General features: G+C 47.7%; 2 protein-coding genes across 2 annotated transcripts in view; both read left to right on the top strand.

The window, feature by feature from the left end:
* Positions 1–5,770, top strand: part of NCKAP1L (NCK associated protein 1 like) — a 48,076-nt gene extending 42,306 nt beyond the window's left edge. Inside the window, exons 30-31 of the mRNA XM_008003522.3 lie at positions 1,561–1,650; positions 5,240–5,770. Of these exons, the coding sequence (XP_008001713.2) occupies positions 1,561–1,650; positions 5,240–5,371 (222 nt within the window). The 3' untranslated portion in view covers positions 5,372–5,770. The remainder of the gene's footprint in view (positions 1–1,560; positions 1,651–5,239) is intronic.
* A 6,500-nt stretch (positions 5,771–12,270) lies between these two features.
* PDE1B (phosphodiesterase 1B) overlaps positions 12,271–15,066 on the top strand; it is a 29,586-nt gene continuing 26,790 nt past the window's right edge. The window contains exons 1-2 of the mRNA XM_008003525.3: positions 12,271–12,443; positions 12,531–12,656. Of these exons, the coding sequence (XP_008001716.1) occupies positions 12,544–12,656 (113 nt within the window). The 5' untranslated portion in view covers positions 12,271–12,443; positions 12,531–12,543. The remainder of the gene's footprint in view (positions 12,444–12,530; positions 12,657–15,066) is intronic.

The following is a 15,066-nucleotide window of genomic DNA, read 5'->3' on the forward strand; positions in this document are numbered from 1 at the left end:
ATTAAGTAGTTGTGTGACCTCTGAAGTGCCAAGCTTTTGGGGCCTCGGTTTTTTCATAAATAAAACAGGGAGATTAGACTGAACCCCTGAATTCAGATTAAACCGAACGCATGCACCTTGGTGTGCCTCAGAATATCCTGGGGAGCTTGTTAAAATACAGATTCCTGATCTTTACACCAGACCTACTGAATTAGAATATTGTAGGGTGAGTCTAGGCCTCTGTGTTTTTAATAAGGCCTCTGGGAGATCAGATGCACATTAAAGTTGTAGAGACACTGAGTTTTATAATCTCTAAGGCCCTTTCTAAGTCTGTACGGACAAATGGTCAATGACTACTTCTCAAACTTTAATGTATATCAGAATCACCTGGAGAGTTTCTAATTTAGTAGATTAGGGTGGGGCTGAATAATATGCATTTCCGTTCCCAGGTAATCTTGATGGTGCTTGTCTGGGGATCTCACTAGAACCAATGGTCTAGATTTCTAGGGACTGGAACTTACAATTAGGCAGCAGATTCCACTGTAGGTCATATCCAATTTCTTTGAAAAAAATGTTAAAAATTTTAGCCAAAATTTGACTCCCTGTAACTCTCACCATGGATCTTAGTTTTACCTCTGGGAAAACTCAGAATAGAATAGGCCCTAGAATTTTCCATTCTGCATCCTCCATGGAGGAATTTTGTTCATATACTTCTGATACATGGTCCATTCCCCTCTGCCTGCTTGAGCATTCTCAGTAACAGAGAGCTTATTTCTTGCAAAGTATGGCCCCAGTGTAAGAACCAGGGCCTCTGTCTCCTTCCAGGAGGAAACACAGCAGATCATATTGTTCTCTCAGGAATTATACCCTCATCCTGAGAAGTGCATGTCAGGGATCATAAGCTTGGTTAGAGTGTCTCTATTTAAGCTGAGGCACCCAACCAGATAGACCTGGCTCTGAGCATCTTAAATGCAAAGAGGATTCACACCAGATCTATGAGAAGGGGTGAGAAGAGAATCCCCCCGCCCTTGCCTTCCCTTTTATCCTCTTTGTTTGCTAAATGCAGGTCACCTGGGCCTGTGATACAATGAATCATGTTTCTTCTTTGACCCGCTGGGGGTTTGGGGATGATGGAGATGACAGCCATTTGGGAGTTGACTGGAGAGTACCATGAGCGCTGTGTCTGAATCAGAGGCTCAACACTGCCTCTAGTCAGGTGGGGAGTCAGTTGTAAACAGCCTGATGACAGTGGTGTCTGGAGGCTGCCTAGGAAGAGACAGGTTAATCTCCTGGCATACATCACCTACCTTTGCTCTAGGTTGTTTCCTTACCCCTTGCAATCTCTCCCCCTAGCACTCTTGGCAACCTGTTGTCTGTACTGGGAGGTCCATGAGATCCAGGCTGGCTTACAGGCAGCATGTATCTCTGAAACCTAGGAGATTTGCCACTTTTTCACCCTGAGTCTTCAGGAATATTCTAGCACTTCTTAACTCTCCTCCTTGATCTTTTCTTAACTTCCTGCAGCCTGAGGCTGTTTGATACTGACCTCTATAAAAATCTGCTTTACAAATTCCCTTACAGGTGGCCTCTGTCAGCCTCTTGCAGCTGGGCCAGGAGACTGACAAGCTTAAAACCAGAAATCGCGAATCCATTTCTCTGCTCATGCGCTTGGTATGTATCTTATTTCAGCTGGTCTGAGAACAGGGAGTGGAAGGGCCAGAGGGAGACTCCTCTTCAGGGTCTTTGCATCCTTGCCATTGTCGTCACCCAAAAGCATTAACGAAGGACTTAATTCTGCATAACCCTCTGAGTCTAGTTCTCACATTCTGGTTAACATTCTAAACTTGTCCTATAATGCCAGAGTAGAGTCTTCAAGGACTTCTGCAAGACAGGGCCTTCCTGGCCCCTAAGCTGGCTGGGCCTGTGTCCTGCAGTGTTCCTGAGTCTGACCTGGTACGGTGGCTATGCCCCTTATTGGTAATTACCTGTCCAGTACAAGTTTGGTTTCACTGGACAATTTTCTACCACTGCATTTCTTATCTTTAAGAGTACTATGAAAAGAGTGCTGGATAACACAGAGCTGAACTCAGAGGTTGAGGGGTGGGAGCTCAGAGCAGGGAAAGGATTTTAGCTAAAAAGCTGTAAGGCAGGGAGCCTGGTGGGCTGTGAATCAGGCAGTTCTGCTGTCTCTTCTCCTTGCTTCCCAAGCTGTGGGCTTCTCTCTCTTCTGGCAGAAAGTTTTGGGAACTCTGACTCAGTTAACTTTGAAAGTTTTTTTCCTCGTGACCCTGTTTCCCTCTTCAACACTCTTACTCACTCTTTTGCTCTGATTCTCCATGTTAGTAATGCACTTAGATATGGACAGGAAGGGCTCTTGCCCTGGGCCCAGTGTTTAAAAGGCCCTCCTTGGGCCCTCCTCTAGTAGAGTGTTCTGGGGCCCTCCTCTGGCCAAAGGGAAGGGGTAGAGCCTGTACGCCACCTTGAGGCCCATACGAGAGGTATCTGGGGCCCCAGAATACTTTGCTAAGCAGCTTCAGCCCACTTGTAGGGCCTGTGTTAAACTTCTTCCTACTGAGGCGGACCGTCCTACTGGTGGATGTATCTCTAGTGCCCAAGGGACATATGGCTGGAGTTTAGATATGCAGATAAGGAAGTCTACAAGTGCACACAAAATCCCTCTAACTGAGGGTGGGAGGAGAAGAGGGACTGGGCTGGAAGCTTGTTTTTTCCCTTCACCCTGTTCTGGTGCAGAACTTGGAGGAGTCCAAAAATTCTTAATTCAAACCTGGGCTTCCATAAGACTACAAAGGAGCATTGTGAAGGTTGAAAGCTAGAATATACTAGTTCGTTAGCTTGATTTAATTAGTCATATGATATGTGGACCTCCATCTGTATTCTTGTCCCAGGCCCAGAAATGCTAGGGGCCAGGGATTCCTGGGACTCCTCCAGGTCTCCTTGAAATACACAGGCACTGAGTCGTATTTATGCCTTAGTTTCTCCAGCTAGAAAAAGGCCTAGGCTGGGCTGGTTAAGGATTATGATAGAGAGGAGAATGGACATGGGGGTGGATGTGTTTGTGTGGGATGTGTGTGGTGAGGCAGGAGGGCAGAGGAGGTAGATGAGGGCAGAGTGAGGGCAGTGCCCGTGGTGGTGGGCTACGTGGGGCACAATACATAGAGCAGCAGCATGGCCTTGGCAAGGCAATGAGTCCTGCTGAGACTTCGGCTCTCTGTCCATAAAAGTGGGTAATAATCCTTGTGGTAGAGTGGTTAGAATTCATAAGATATTATGTGTGAAAGTGCCTAGTATGTAGTAGATGCTGAGCAAATGTTAGTTCCCGCTGTCTGCTGCTCATTTTAGGTTCTGGATGATTTTGGCATGACTCTTCACTTCCTCAGGTAGTTTTCACCCCTGTCAGGTTGGAGGTGATTCTGTATTACCCCCCTGTATTCTTACCTCCTTCTGCTTAGACCCCTTCCAACACCCCAAAATGTGGAAAGTGTTTGCCCCTGTGGCCCTCCAATGAGGCCAACAGAGTGACAGGAACACAGCTAGGATCCGGCACTTTTTGTTGGAGGGGGAAACTAGAGGGACTAGTTGCTGCAAAGCAATTTAAATGCAAATGTTTCCATAGAGAAACTGGAAATGACTAAAGGTGAAGGAGCTGTATTCTGAGTTGAGAGGCTACTCATGTAGCCTCAAATTCTGGCCAGCACTTCTGTCCCCGGGGTCTTTCTGTTTTGGCTGTCAAGCCTGGACCATGCCTCAGTGTTGCCAGTCTGTTCCTGGTACAGGTTTCCTGGGGAAAGACACGGCTCTTATAGAATCATGGAATCCTAGATGCCAGAACCAGGCCAGATCCTGGCAATTAGTCCAGTACTTACAAGTCATAGATGAGCAAACTGAGGAATAGGGAGGGAAAGATGACAATCAAGATCTCCCCTAAAATAGATGGCAGATTTGGGACTAGAACCCGTTTCTTGGTCATCACTCTAGAGCTGTTTCCACTCCCGTAAACTTCTGCTACTTGGGAGCCATGTTATTTTCTTGTGCTTCATGGAGAATAGAAAGTCTTGGGCCAGTGGATTCACTTGAAGTCATTATTCATTTCCCTGTACCTGAGGGTAGCACCTTGGAGAAGACAGCTCATCTCTTTCCCGGCTGAATGTTTGAAAGTCTTGCCTAGCAAGAAATTCTTTGATATTTAACCTATCATCAGGGCTACAGCTTTACCAGCAGATTTCCCTTCCTTCAGCCTGCAGTTTCTGCTCTTTTGCAGCTGTTGTGTGTGCATGTGTTTGAGAACAGGAAAATCTTACACATTTTAAAACTTGAAAGGACTTCAGAGAGAGAAACACGTTAGAGTAAATATGGTAGATTCTCTTTCCTTAGTGAATTCTCAGGACTTGGAGTACCAGATATATTGTGGAGAACCCATCTGTGTGAATTGCCAGAGGATATGGGACACCTCTCCAGAGTGTGTTTTTAGTGTCATTACCTCTTGGATAAGGAAGGCACTGAAGGAAATACACCCTGTCCCTTCCTCAGGGATGGGGACCCTCCAGTCCAACACTAGGCTATGCTGCTCTTCATGAACATGCCCTGTCCACCCACCTCCCCTCTTCACCCTCACCCCCACTGTCATTCTTACCCAGGCATCTTGATCTATCTTCCTGCTTGGCTGTGGGGGCTGCTGGGATTACCACAGCACGCAGGCTTCTAATTAAACTAATTAATCATGCCTGCTCCTTTATGCAGCATCCTTACTGTTCCCCAAGCACCGTACTGAGAGAGGGAGGAGACTGAGGCCCAACACAAGAGGACCCGTGTGAATTCCAGGCCCCTCTTCCGTGGCCTGCAGTGGTGTTTGTTCCACTCGCTGCAAAGCTTTGTAATTAGCACTTTTATACATCTTTACCTGCATCTGTGTGCTGCCCACCCCCACGTGATTTAGCATCCAGACTTGGAGAGAATGGGTTTTGCTGCCACTAGGAAAGTGGTTCTTTCCTGCCTTCTGCTTCTGTGCCCTTCACATAGTCCTGATGAGGGGGTCAGGGTCAATGATAATGGAGCTGAATATGCCACATTGCCTTCCTGGAGCCAAACCAAGTGAGGGAGGAAGGGGGGGGGTGTGATTTGGAACCCTGTTCACTTATAACCTCAGGGCCTCAGAGGGCCTGGGGACTATGCAAAGAGGAACAGGGTATCACAGACAAATGCCCTACCTGAGGTTCTCATCTCTTGGCCCCATCTCTTCCAGGTGGTGGAGGAATCGTCCTTCCTGACCCTGGACATGCTGGAGTCCTGTTTCCCTTATGTCCTGCTTCGAAATGCCTATCGGGAGGTGTCCCGGGCCTTCCACCTAAACCGAGTGCCTGCTAGTACCCACTGAAGAGCCCTTCGGACCTTCCTAAACCCTTGCCATAGTGGAAGCTGTGGTCACTTTCTCAAGGGGTGGGAATGGGGTGGGGTCACTAAGGAGAGGGTCAGAAGCCAGAGTTGATGAACAGATCTGTGGAAGAACAATCCAGGGCTGAGAAATTGTAGAGCAATGAGGCAGGCTGGGGGCATGGAGGACAGTTTATGGAAAAAGTTAGGGTGTGGGGCCACTTGTGTGAATTTTACAATGAAAAAAGGAGTAATGTACAAGTATATTTTCTATCTTCTGGTGACTTGAGCTTGAGCTCTGACAGGCATGGGCCTCTCCGACCTTCATCACTATTCTTAGGATAATGCTGGCAGGCAGAGATGATCAATCATCATATTAAACCATAATGAGCTTATAATCCTCCCACTGGAGTTGCTATTGTCTCCTGCACATTCATTAGGACCATTATCTTCTCTCTTCGTTTTTCAAATGTGTTCAGCAAACATTCAGCCTGCCCCGACTGCAGAGTAGCAGCAAAGGAGCCCCTCTTTTCCTTTGTGGGGCTCTTCGAGGAGTCACTGGGTCTCTTCCTTTGCCCCCAGCTTGACTGCGTTTCCTACTGGGGCAAGGAGGAAGTGCCCTTCAGAGATGTTCACTGCCCACCTGCTCTACTACATTGTTAGAAGTTCTTTCTTGCTTTAACCCCTCCTGCTTTGACATCTCCACAACCCAGAGCAGAGGGTCAGTTAGTCTTCGTCAATTCTAGGTCACATGACAACTGATTGGACCAGACTCAGGTGGGGTTTCCCTCCTGTACCCTTTGCGGGTACTCTGCCTTTTATTGGGAGGGACTAATTTAACCCCCAAATCCTTTTGTCAGCCTGGGTACAGCTGTTGCTCCAGACAGGGATTTCTCTTTTGGATCTTGAATTTCACAGACCTCATTAGGCTGTACGGCCCTGAGAGTGGGTATCCTTGAGGGAGTACAAGCTGTTTTAACTTAGCCCTTTTCTGCGCTAATTAGAATTTCAAGTGTCACAGAGCCTGGGGCATTCAAGATAGCACTAAACTAGGTTTACTTAACTCCTTGGCAGGAAATAGTGGCCCCCATGCATCACTTCTGTGCACCCACTGCCAGGAAGAAGTGGAGAAACAGATCATGTATGTCACAGGTCTAGAGTGGTTGGAATTGATAAATATAATTAGCTAGTTGATTAATTAGGGTCATGTCCATACTTTCATGATGAAAGGGAAGCAATTGTTGGTTTTCAGCAAAAACCATTCAGACTTCATTAAGCCTATTTGATAGCTATTTTGGGGTTTTGTACATGTGTTTGCTTTTTATTTCTTGAGACCCATGCTTAGTCAATACTTTCTTAACTTGGCACCCATAATCAGCACACAAATTTTTCTTAGCAACAATTGTCTGCTCTTTAGGATGGAAGCGATAGAGAATCCTGCTTTGTGCATCAGCTAATCCTCCTTCCTTGCTATGGGAAGGACCTTATGTTTTAAAGGGTGATTCAGTGTCAGTCTTGTGAGACTGAGAGTAAAGTTGATGAGGAAGAGAAGGCTCAGAAGTATCTGAACAACTACTCTATATGCTTATATTTTTCTGCTTCAGGGGATAGAGATCCTTCCTCCATCTGCATGTAGAACTGCTTAAGAGGAGCCTCCCAGAGGACAGCAAGACAAGTTGCTGCAGGGGGATGTAGGGCAGACAGAATGCCTTTTTTTAAAACTGAAAATTTTATTGAGATAGTTAATCCACCTGCGTTTGTAAGAAATAATACAGAGAAATTCTGTTTTCCTTTATGCAGTTTCCCTGAATGGTAACATCTAGCAAAACTATAGTACACTGACACAACCAGGATCACTGACATTGATATAATCTACTGATCTTGTTCAGATTTCCTTCCCCAGTTTTGCTTATGTTCATTTCTGTGTGTGTGTTCACGTGTGTGTGTTACCTATTTCTATACAGCTTTATCACGTGCAGGTTTGTGTGTCTGCCACTACAGTCAAGATACAGAACAGGCCAGGTGCAGTGGCTCATGCCTGTAATCCCATCTCTTTGGGAGGCCAAGGCAGGTGGACCACCTGAGGTCAGGGGTTTGAGAGCAGCCTGGCCAACATAGTGAAACACCGTCTCTACTAAAAATATAAAAACTAGCCGGGTGTGGTGGCGCGTGCCTGTAGTCCCACTACTCAGGAGGCTGAGGCAGGAGAATCACTTGATCCCGGGAGGTGGAGGTTGCAGTAAGCCGAGATCCTGCCACAGCACTCCAGGCTGGGTGACAGAGCGAGACTCTGTCCCAAAAAATAAATAATAATTTTAAAAAAGATACAGAACAGTTCCGTTACCACAAGGATCCCTCATATTGCTCTTTTATAGCCATGCCTGCTTCCCCTCCTACAACCCCTTCCCCGTCTCTAGCCTCTGGTAACACAGATATATTCTCTATTTCTAAAATTTTGTAATTTGATATATCTTTTTGTAAACATATGATTATACACACATATTTCCCTAACACTTATACATTTTCAAAGTGCTTTGACATCCTTATAGCAATTCTGCAAGGTAGCCAGGGAAGGCTTTCCTATTTCAGGTCAGAAAACAGATTTAGAAATACTAAATGACTGAATGAAGGTCACATGTTTAGCAGTAGAACTAGAACTGGGACCCAAGTCTGATGTTCAGTCCTAGACCTTTTCCACCTGCCCGGTCTGCCTCTTCACAAGGGAAGACTTGGGTTTTAGAATCCAGAGACCTTAGAAGGAGCAAATTGGAGAAGGTGAGGACATGATGACCTTTACCACCGGAAGCAAAAAGTGAATGTCTAGAGGTGAAGGGACAGAGAAGTAACAGGACCCATCAGTATTTCAGGCAATTTGCTTCCTTTACCAGGAGCATCTCTGTCCTCTTACAACCTGGGACACAATAAGTTGTTTCCCACACAATAAGTTGTGTCTCAGTTGTAAGTTTGCTTTACTTAGGCCCAAAGGAAGTAAAGGATGGATATCAGAAATCCCACCCCATTTGTTTTGTCTTACAGGAACAGAGTAGGTTCTAGCCTCAGCATTTTCATTAATGCAGTGTTTTCATTAAAATCTCCATTGACTTGTTTGTAGCAATAAGACGGAATTATCCCTCCCACAAGGCCTGGGGCAAGATACTTGCAGAGGTGCTCCCTTTTGTTTGGACAATAGAAACACTGCCTCCCCTGCCATGGTGTTCAATCCAGTTGGCAGGTGGGCCAACTTCAAAGTGCAGAAGGAGCTGAGTGTGGTGGCTCACCCCTGTAATCCCAGCACTTTGGGAGGCAGGTGGATTGCTTGAACCCAGGAGTTTGAGACCACTCTGGGCAACATAGTGAAACCCTGTCTCTACAAAAATACAAAAAATTAGCTGGGCATGGTGGCCATTGCCTGTAATCCCAACACTCTGAGAGGCCGAGGTCAGTGGATCCCTTGAGCTCAGGAGGTTGAGACCAGCCTGGCCAACATGGCAAACTCCATCTCTATAAAAAAATGCAAAAACTAGCTGGGCATAGTGGCTCTCACCTGTAGTCCCAGCTATGTGGAAGGCTGAGTTGGGGAGGATCGCTTGAGTCCAGGAGGCAGAGGTTGCAGTGAGCCAAGATGATGCCATTGCACTCCAGTCTGGGCAACAGAGCGAGAGCCTGTCTCAAAAAAACAAAAAAACAAAAAAAACCCCAAGGTGCAGAAGGTCCAGGGCCTGGCCAAAGGGATGATGCCCTGAAGCACTTTGCTTTGCAGGAAGGGAACAACTGTGCTGTGAACACCAGAGTCCAGGAGGGAGGAGGTCCCAGCTACGGACAAGGCTTCCTTCACCTTAGGTCCTTATACTTATATCAGTTCTTCTCCAACAAAGTTTGACTTTGAGAAGAGGCTGGCACATGGCTGAAATGCACTCACGCGGTTGGGGGAAGAGTGTTCTTCCAGTCCTCCTCCCCACAGGGCCTCCTGCTTCTCCTAAGTACCTGTCATCAAAGGAGATGAAGATGAATCCCCCTTCAGCCCCCACACCTCAATGAGTTGTCAAGTACTCTCCCTCCCACTTGAATAGGAAGCAGGAGCAGCAGGCCAGGTTGCAGGTTGAGGAAGTCAGAAGTTAACTTGAGCTGAGTTTGCAGCTCTGGAGAGATTGAGGAGCAGACTTTTCTCTTGTCACTTTGGAAGGAGAGGATTGTGAGGCTGCCCCTTTAAATAGCACTCCCGTAGGAGGCAGATCACATCCATCCGTCACCTGCTGCCAAAGCATCATTTTTGGTCTCTATCAAACTCAAAGCTTGTTGGAAAGGATTGTGGGGTTAGGGGAGTGAGGAGGCAGAGCCTCCTAGGGGTAGGGGGCAGTTTAGAAGCTGAAAAGGAGAGGAATGAGAAGGAGCCTGGGAATGGTGGGGGTTGGGGACAAAAGGAAAAGACAGGGAGAGAATAGTTGTCTTTTGAACCTCGGAGTGGAACAAGTATACCCTATTCTTATCTCTTTAGGGGTGCAGCAAGGCAGAAATGGGATTGTATTGCAACAAGAGGAATGAGGTTGAGACTAAACACTAGGACTGGTGACTAAAGAAAGTGAAAGAGAGTCACAGAGTGAAAAAGGCTCGTAGACTTGGCTCTGGTTTTATCACTTACTCTCTGTGGGACTGTATAAATTTTTCTGGGTTAGTTTAGTTAGTTCTCGTTTATTTTTATTTTTGCTTTTTCCATCAAACTGTATTGTCTATGAAGTTTTCCCATTTATTAAATGAAGGGGATTAGAGTAGATGAACTCTAATGTCTCTTTCATGAATAACTTTGTGTGTGTGTGTGTGTGTGTGTGTGTGTGTGAGAATTAGCCTTAAAATAAGTCAGGAGCAGGGGGTCTTGGGAAAGCAGGATGTGCCACTGTGTTAACAAGAAATGTTGAGAGATCCCTGTGGATGTACATCTTGCCTCTTTCCCACCTGTTCTAGTTTAAAGACCTGCCTAAATTTGGAGACTCCTTAGTTCTAATCCTAATTTACTAATTAGAACTCTTTAGCACCATCCTAATTTGCAATTCTTTTGTTCCATTTCATTTTCAATTGATAAGGAGGAGATTACTCCCAAATTTTCAGAAATGAGCTGTGTAGTAGGAGTGTGACTAGGGTCTCAGATGCAGCCAGTTTTGGCTGGGTCTGTTCTTCCAGCAAGAAGGGAAAAGAGGGATGTGTGCTAAAGGTAGATGGACAGAGGGTGGGAAGTCCCATTATTCTTTTCACTTTTTTCTCCATCTCTGACTCTGCCATCTTTTTCTGCCTCTGTACTTTCTGGGAGCCGGTTCTGCTGATACTTCTGCTGAATCTAAATGCTGACCTAACTTGGCAATTCTTTTATGTTCGGAGTCTTAGCTGTGACAGTCCATCTGCTTCTTCGCCCTTCCATTTCACTTCTTTTCTCCTTCTTTGACTGGGAGAGGGGGAGCCTCCAGTCAGCATTTAGAACAGAGTAAATACCTTCTCCTGATCACTCCTCCTTCCAACCTCCAGAATTTTTTTGAAATTAAATTTCACATTCCGGGATCCTGGATTAGTGACCTGTTTTGGATTCAGCAGTTAGTGAATATATCTCCACTTTCTGTTGACATAGGAGTTTCCCCAGTGCCAAAGCCAGTGGTCATTAAGGGGGAGAACAATATTGAGCAAGAGAGGTGGTTCCTGCAAGAGTCCTAGGTAGGACTGGGTTGGATGGAGGAGGCTTTGCCCTTTTACAAGGTCTTGAGTTCAAACTCCAGTTCACTCCTTCCACAAATGTTTATTAATCAGCTAGGTTGTTTTGTGCTGGGCCTTTAGCTCCTAGATTTCTTTCTCTGAAGACGGAACAGAAGAAATGAGCTGGAAGTGCTTCAGGAGGGGTTTTGATATCAGGAATGCTTTCCTGGCTGTGTAGAGTTATTACCTAGTCAAAGCAGATGTTAGGCCGGGCGCAGTGGCTCACACCTGTAATCCCACCACTTTGGGAGGCCGAGGCTGGCAGATCGCGAGGTTAGGAGTTTAAGACCAGCCTGGCCAATATGGTGAAACCCCATCTCTACTAAAAAATACAAAAGTTAGCCAGAGTGGTGGCCTGCACCTGTAGTCCTAGCTACTCGGGAGGCTGAGGCAGGAGAATTTCAGGAACTGGGGAGGCGGAGGTTGCAGTGAGCTGAGATTGCGCCACTGCACTCCAGCCTGGGTTACAGAGACGCCTTCTAAAAAAAAAAAAAAAAAAAAAGGAAGATGTGGTGCTGCCTGCTCTGGAGAGCTTTGAACTTCGAAGAAATTCCTATATACTACGCAGGCAGGTAGAAGCACCATTGGGAAGGCCACAGTCTTGGAGAAAGGTGGGGAAGATCAAGCTGAGGGACCTGAGGCCAAGCGTGGGATGCCATCACAGCTCGCGGCATACCCTGAACTTTTCCAAGACAGGAGCACAGGTGGGGTCTGCTCTGACTGGGTTCCAAGTCCAGGTCTAGCCGGGAAAGATGTGTGCTCATCCCCTACCCCGCCCTCATACATGGGACACGCAGGCAGCTAGGCACACGTGGATACATGGAACCACACGCACATACACAGAAACTCAAAACACACGGAGAGAACCCACACAACCACCCACACCGAAGTCCTGCCCGCCGCCTCCGCTGCACTCTGTAAACACGCACTCACATCCGCCAGTACAGGGCACACGCAGCCACTCGTCCCCGGCGCCTGTGTGCGTGCGCTCGCCCTTGGGTGCTTCTGTCTGTGTGTGCCCCCGGCTTCCAATCGTTCCTTTGGGAGGGGGAGGAGTGGCTGCGAGGAGTGAGAGACTGGCGGGCAGGCTGAGGAGAAGGGAGGGAGAGCAGAGGGAGGGGGGAACCCGGTCGGGGGAGGAGGAGAGAGGCAAGGAGGCGGCTCTGGCAGCGCGCGGCGGCGGCGGCGGTAGCGGCAGCAGCAGCGGCGGTGCGGAGAGCTTGGACTGGAAGCCCAAAGCTCGGCTGGGCAGCGGGAGAGGAGGAGCCGCAGGAGCTGCAGCTCTGCCAGCTCGGGCCGAGCCTAGAGACACCGGCCTGGCTGGTCCACGCCAGCCGCAGGTGGGAAGGGCCTGGGATGGGGGGTGAGGGTCTCTTGGCTGGGGCTGAAGCTGAGCTGAGATGCTGTCTCCTCTCTCTGTTCCGTAGACCGTGGCTGAGCATGGAGCTGTCCCCCCGCAGTCCTCCAGAGATGCTGGAGGAGTCGGATTGCCCGTCACCCCTGGAGCTGAAGTCAGCTCCCAGCAAGAAGATGTGGATTAAGCTTCGGTCTCTGTAAGTCCCCGGCCCGGGAATGGGGGGAAGGGACCTTAGGGAGCCTGAGCGGGAGGAGGAGGGGGGATAACTGGAGCGGGGCTGTGGGCTGGTAGATTCTCTTTGGCACACATGTTGGCAGGTGCGAGGAAGCACGGCCCTGACACGCATGGCCAGGCCACATGTGCAAGGCATGTGCCGAGCAAGCCGGCCGGTTGGAGCGGGTTTAGGAGTTGCAAAGCTAACGATGTGCCTGTGCCTGTGGACCCCAGGCTGACACACGCAGCGCTTAGAGGCAGCACAGTATATGCAGTGTGGCAGGGCTGCAGGAGGGCAGCAGAGGTGCCAGGCTGACTCACACGTATCCATGTGCAGAGTTGTGCAGATGTGAGCCACATGACATGTGTGTGCATGAGTGACCGTGGGTCACAGAGGTATGTGGAGTGATTGCACACAGCTGTAGATCCACTGCATGGGAATACTTGTGCCAACCTGTGGGTCATATGTGTCTCAGTTGGGATTGGCAGTTTCTGCCTCCTGCACAGGGAGTGGGGTGGGGGGCACCCCATGTCTGAGCTGCTCATCTCTTGGGACCTGGAAACTCGTCCCAATGATGAGGGGACCCACCTGGAATCTGGAGGGGGCTTGGAGCCCCTACCTGGAAGCTGATGGAGGTGATGATGGTGAAGAAATGTTGATTGACAAAGGCAAGGTAACTGGCTTAATCAAAGCCTTTTTGTTTATATAGGGTCTTCTGGGATCTCCAAGCACATTTGGGCATCTTTTCCTATTGTTGCAGTACGAGGGCATGTGGGGAGGAATAAATGGGAGAAGGAAGAACTCAGGTATCTCATACTCCAGTCCCAGGGGAGGAAAGGAACTTTTCCCCTGCTCCTTAGAAAAAAAAGAGGATTGGGTCAAAGACAAGCCATGCACCATGTTTATCTCCCAGTCAGCTGCTGTCATCGGGAAATCTCCGCAGTCTGTTGATTCTTAATCAGGGAACAAGAGAAGATGTCCCTCTCTCTCAGATGAATCCATGGCCCCAGGAAAGAGGAAACAGATAGGAGACTATGGATGTTTAGAGAGGAAACACAGTAAACATAGCCCTGAACCCAGTTCCTCCCCAATATTCTCCATAGTGAGCACCGAAGCTTTCTATTTCTGGGTTCTGGGAGAGGAAGAGATGCGGGTAGGGGATGGATAGATGCTTATGTTGTATCGTCCTTTAAATACTTCACCTATGGTGATAAGATGACACCTTTCTATGGCAGGTGGGTCTGATTTATACACTAGCTACTTGGAGAGGCCTTAGGGAGAACTGAGGCATAGTGGGCAACAAGGCTTGGAATCCAAATGTACTTCTCAGTCCCCCTCCTTGGCTGCCTCTGGCCAATCCAATTTGCTGGGCTCTATGAAGCGCAGCCTTGGAATGAGTTCTGGGATGAAGAAATGGAAAACCAGATTGAACTGATTTTTGTTGGGAGGAGCACTGTGTGATGCTTTTGTTCGGAGGAGCACTGTGTGATTCTTGATAGAAAATGACGCTCTGTTAATGGTAAATGAGCTGGGGAAAGGGAAAGTAAGGAAGTAGTTGAAAGGTAAAGAAGGGCCCCAGGTCCATAAACGGGAGAATTCAGGATGGTTCCCCTAACATTAGTGGCTCATCATACTAACCTTGCCTCTATTCCAGGTAACAGGGCCCTGCAAAAGAGTGGGTGTTACTAGATTCACTATCTCCCACACATTTCTAACCAAAAGCCTTTCCTGAAAATGAATTGTTGTTTCTTCCTTTAGTGTGAGAAGTGCTCAGTGGTGAGAGAAGAGGATTCCCAGAAGGAGACATGAAACCTGGGAAGAGAAGGGAGTAGAGGCAGCTGTCCCTCCAGACTGCCTTAGCTGAGATGTCCTTGCATGAGATTAGGGTGGACAAGGATCCCTATTGTTATTGATTAGATCATTCTGGTCTTCACTCACTTTAGCAGTCTGGTCCTTAAGAATGCTAGCTTTGTACAATAATCTATTTTTACAGGTAAAAAATAAAGCTAGTTACATGGAATATAACTTACCCAAAAAAGTACAATCTCCTGATTATTAATTGGCAGGGATAGATTCCCAGTCTCACGTCCTTAAAGCAGAGAAAGACCTTGATATCAAGGTAGATCCCAACTTGATCTATGTTCATGGACTACTGGATTTTGCCTTTTTGAATACTGGGGAGGCTTTGACTATCAGATGAAGGGAAATAAAAGGATTTAGGGCTTTGCTGGGTAAGAGGTGGGAGTTTCCCAACTCTCTCAATGGGATGTTTTCTGAAGAGGTGAGAAAGGAGGTGTTCCCCCTTTTAAGTGGAAATAAAGATCCCCCTGCCCCTTTGGTTAAGGTGGAAAGGGGTTGCTAAGTCTGGAAATAGGAAATAGACATGATTTAT

Source organism: Chlorocebus sabaeus, chromosome 11 (genome assembly GCF_047675955.1).
Source record: "Chlorocebus sabaeus isolate Y175 chromosome 11, mChlSab1.0.hap1, whole genome shotgun sequence".
Taxonomy (NCBI): domain Eukaryota; kingdom Metazoa; phylum Chordata; class Mammalia; order Primates; family Cercopithecidae; genus Chlorocebus; species Chlorocebus sabaeus.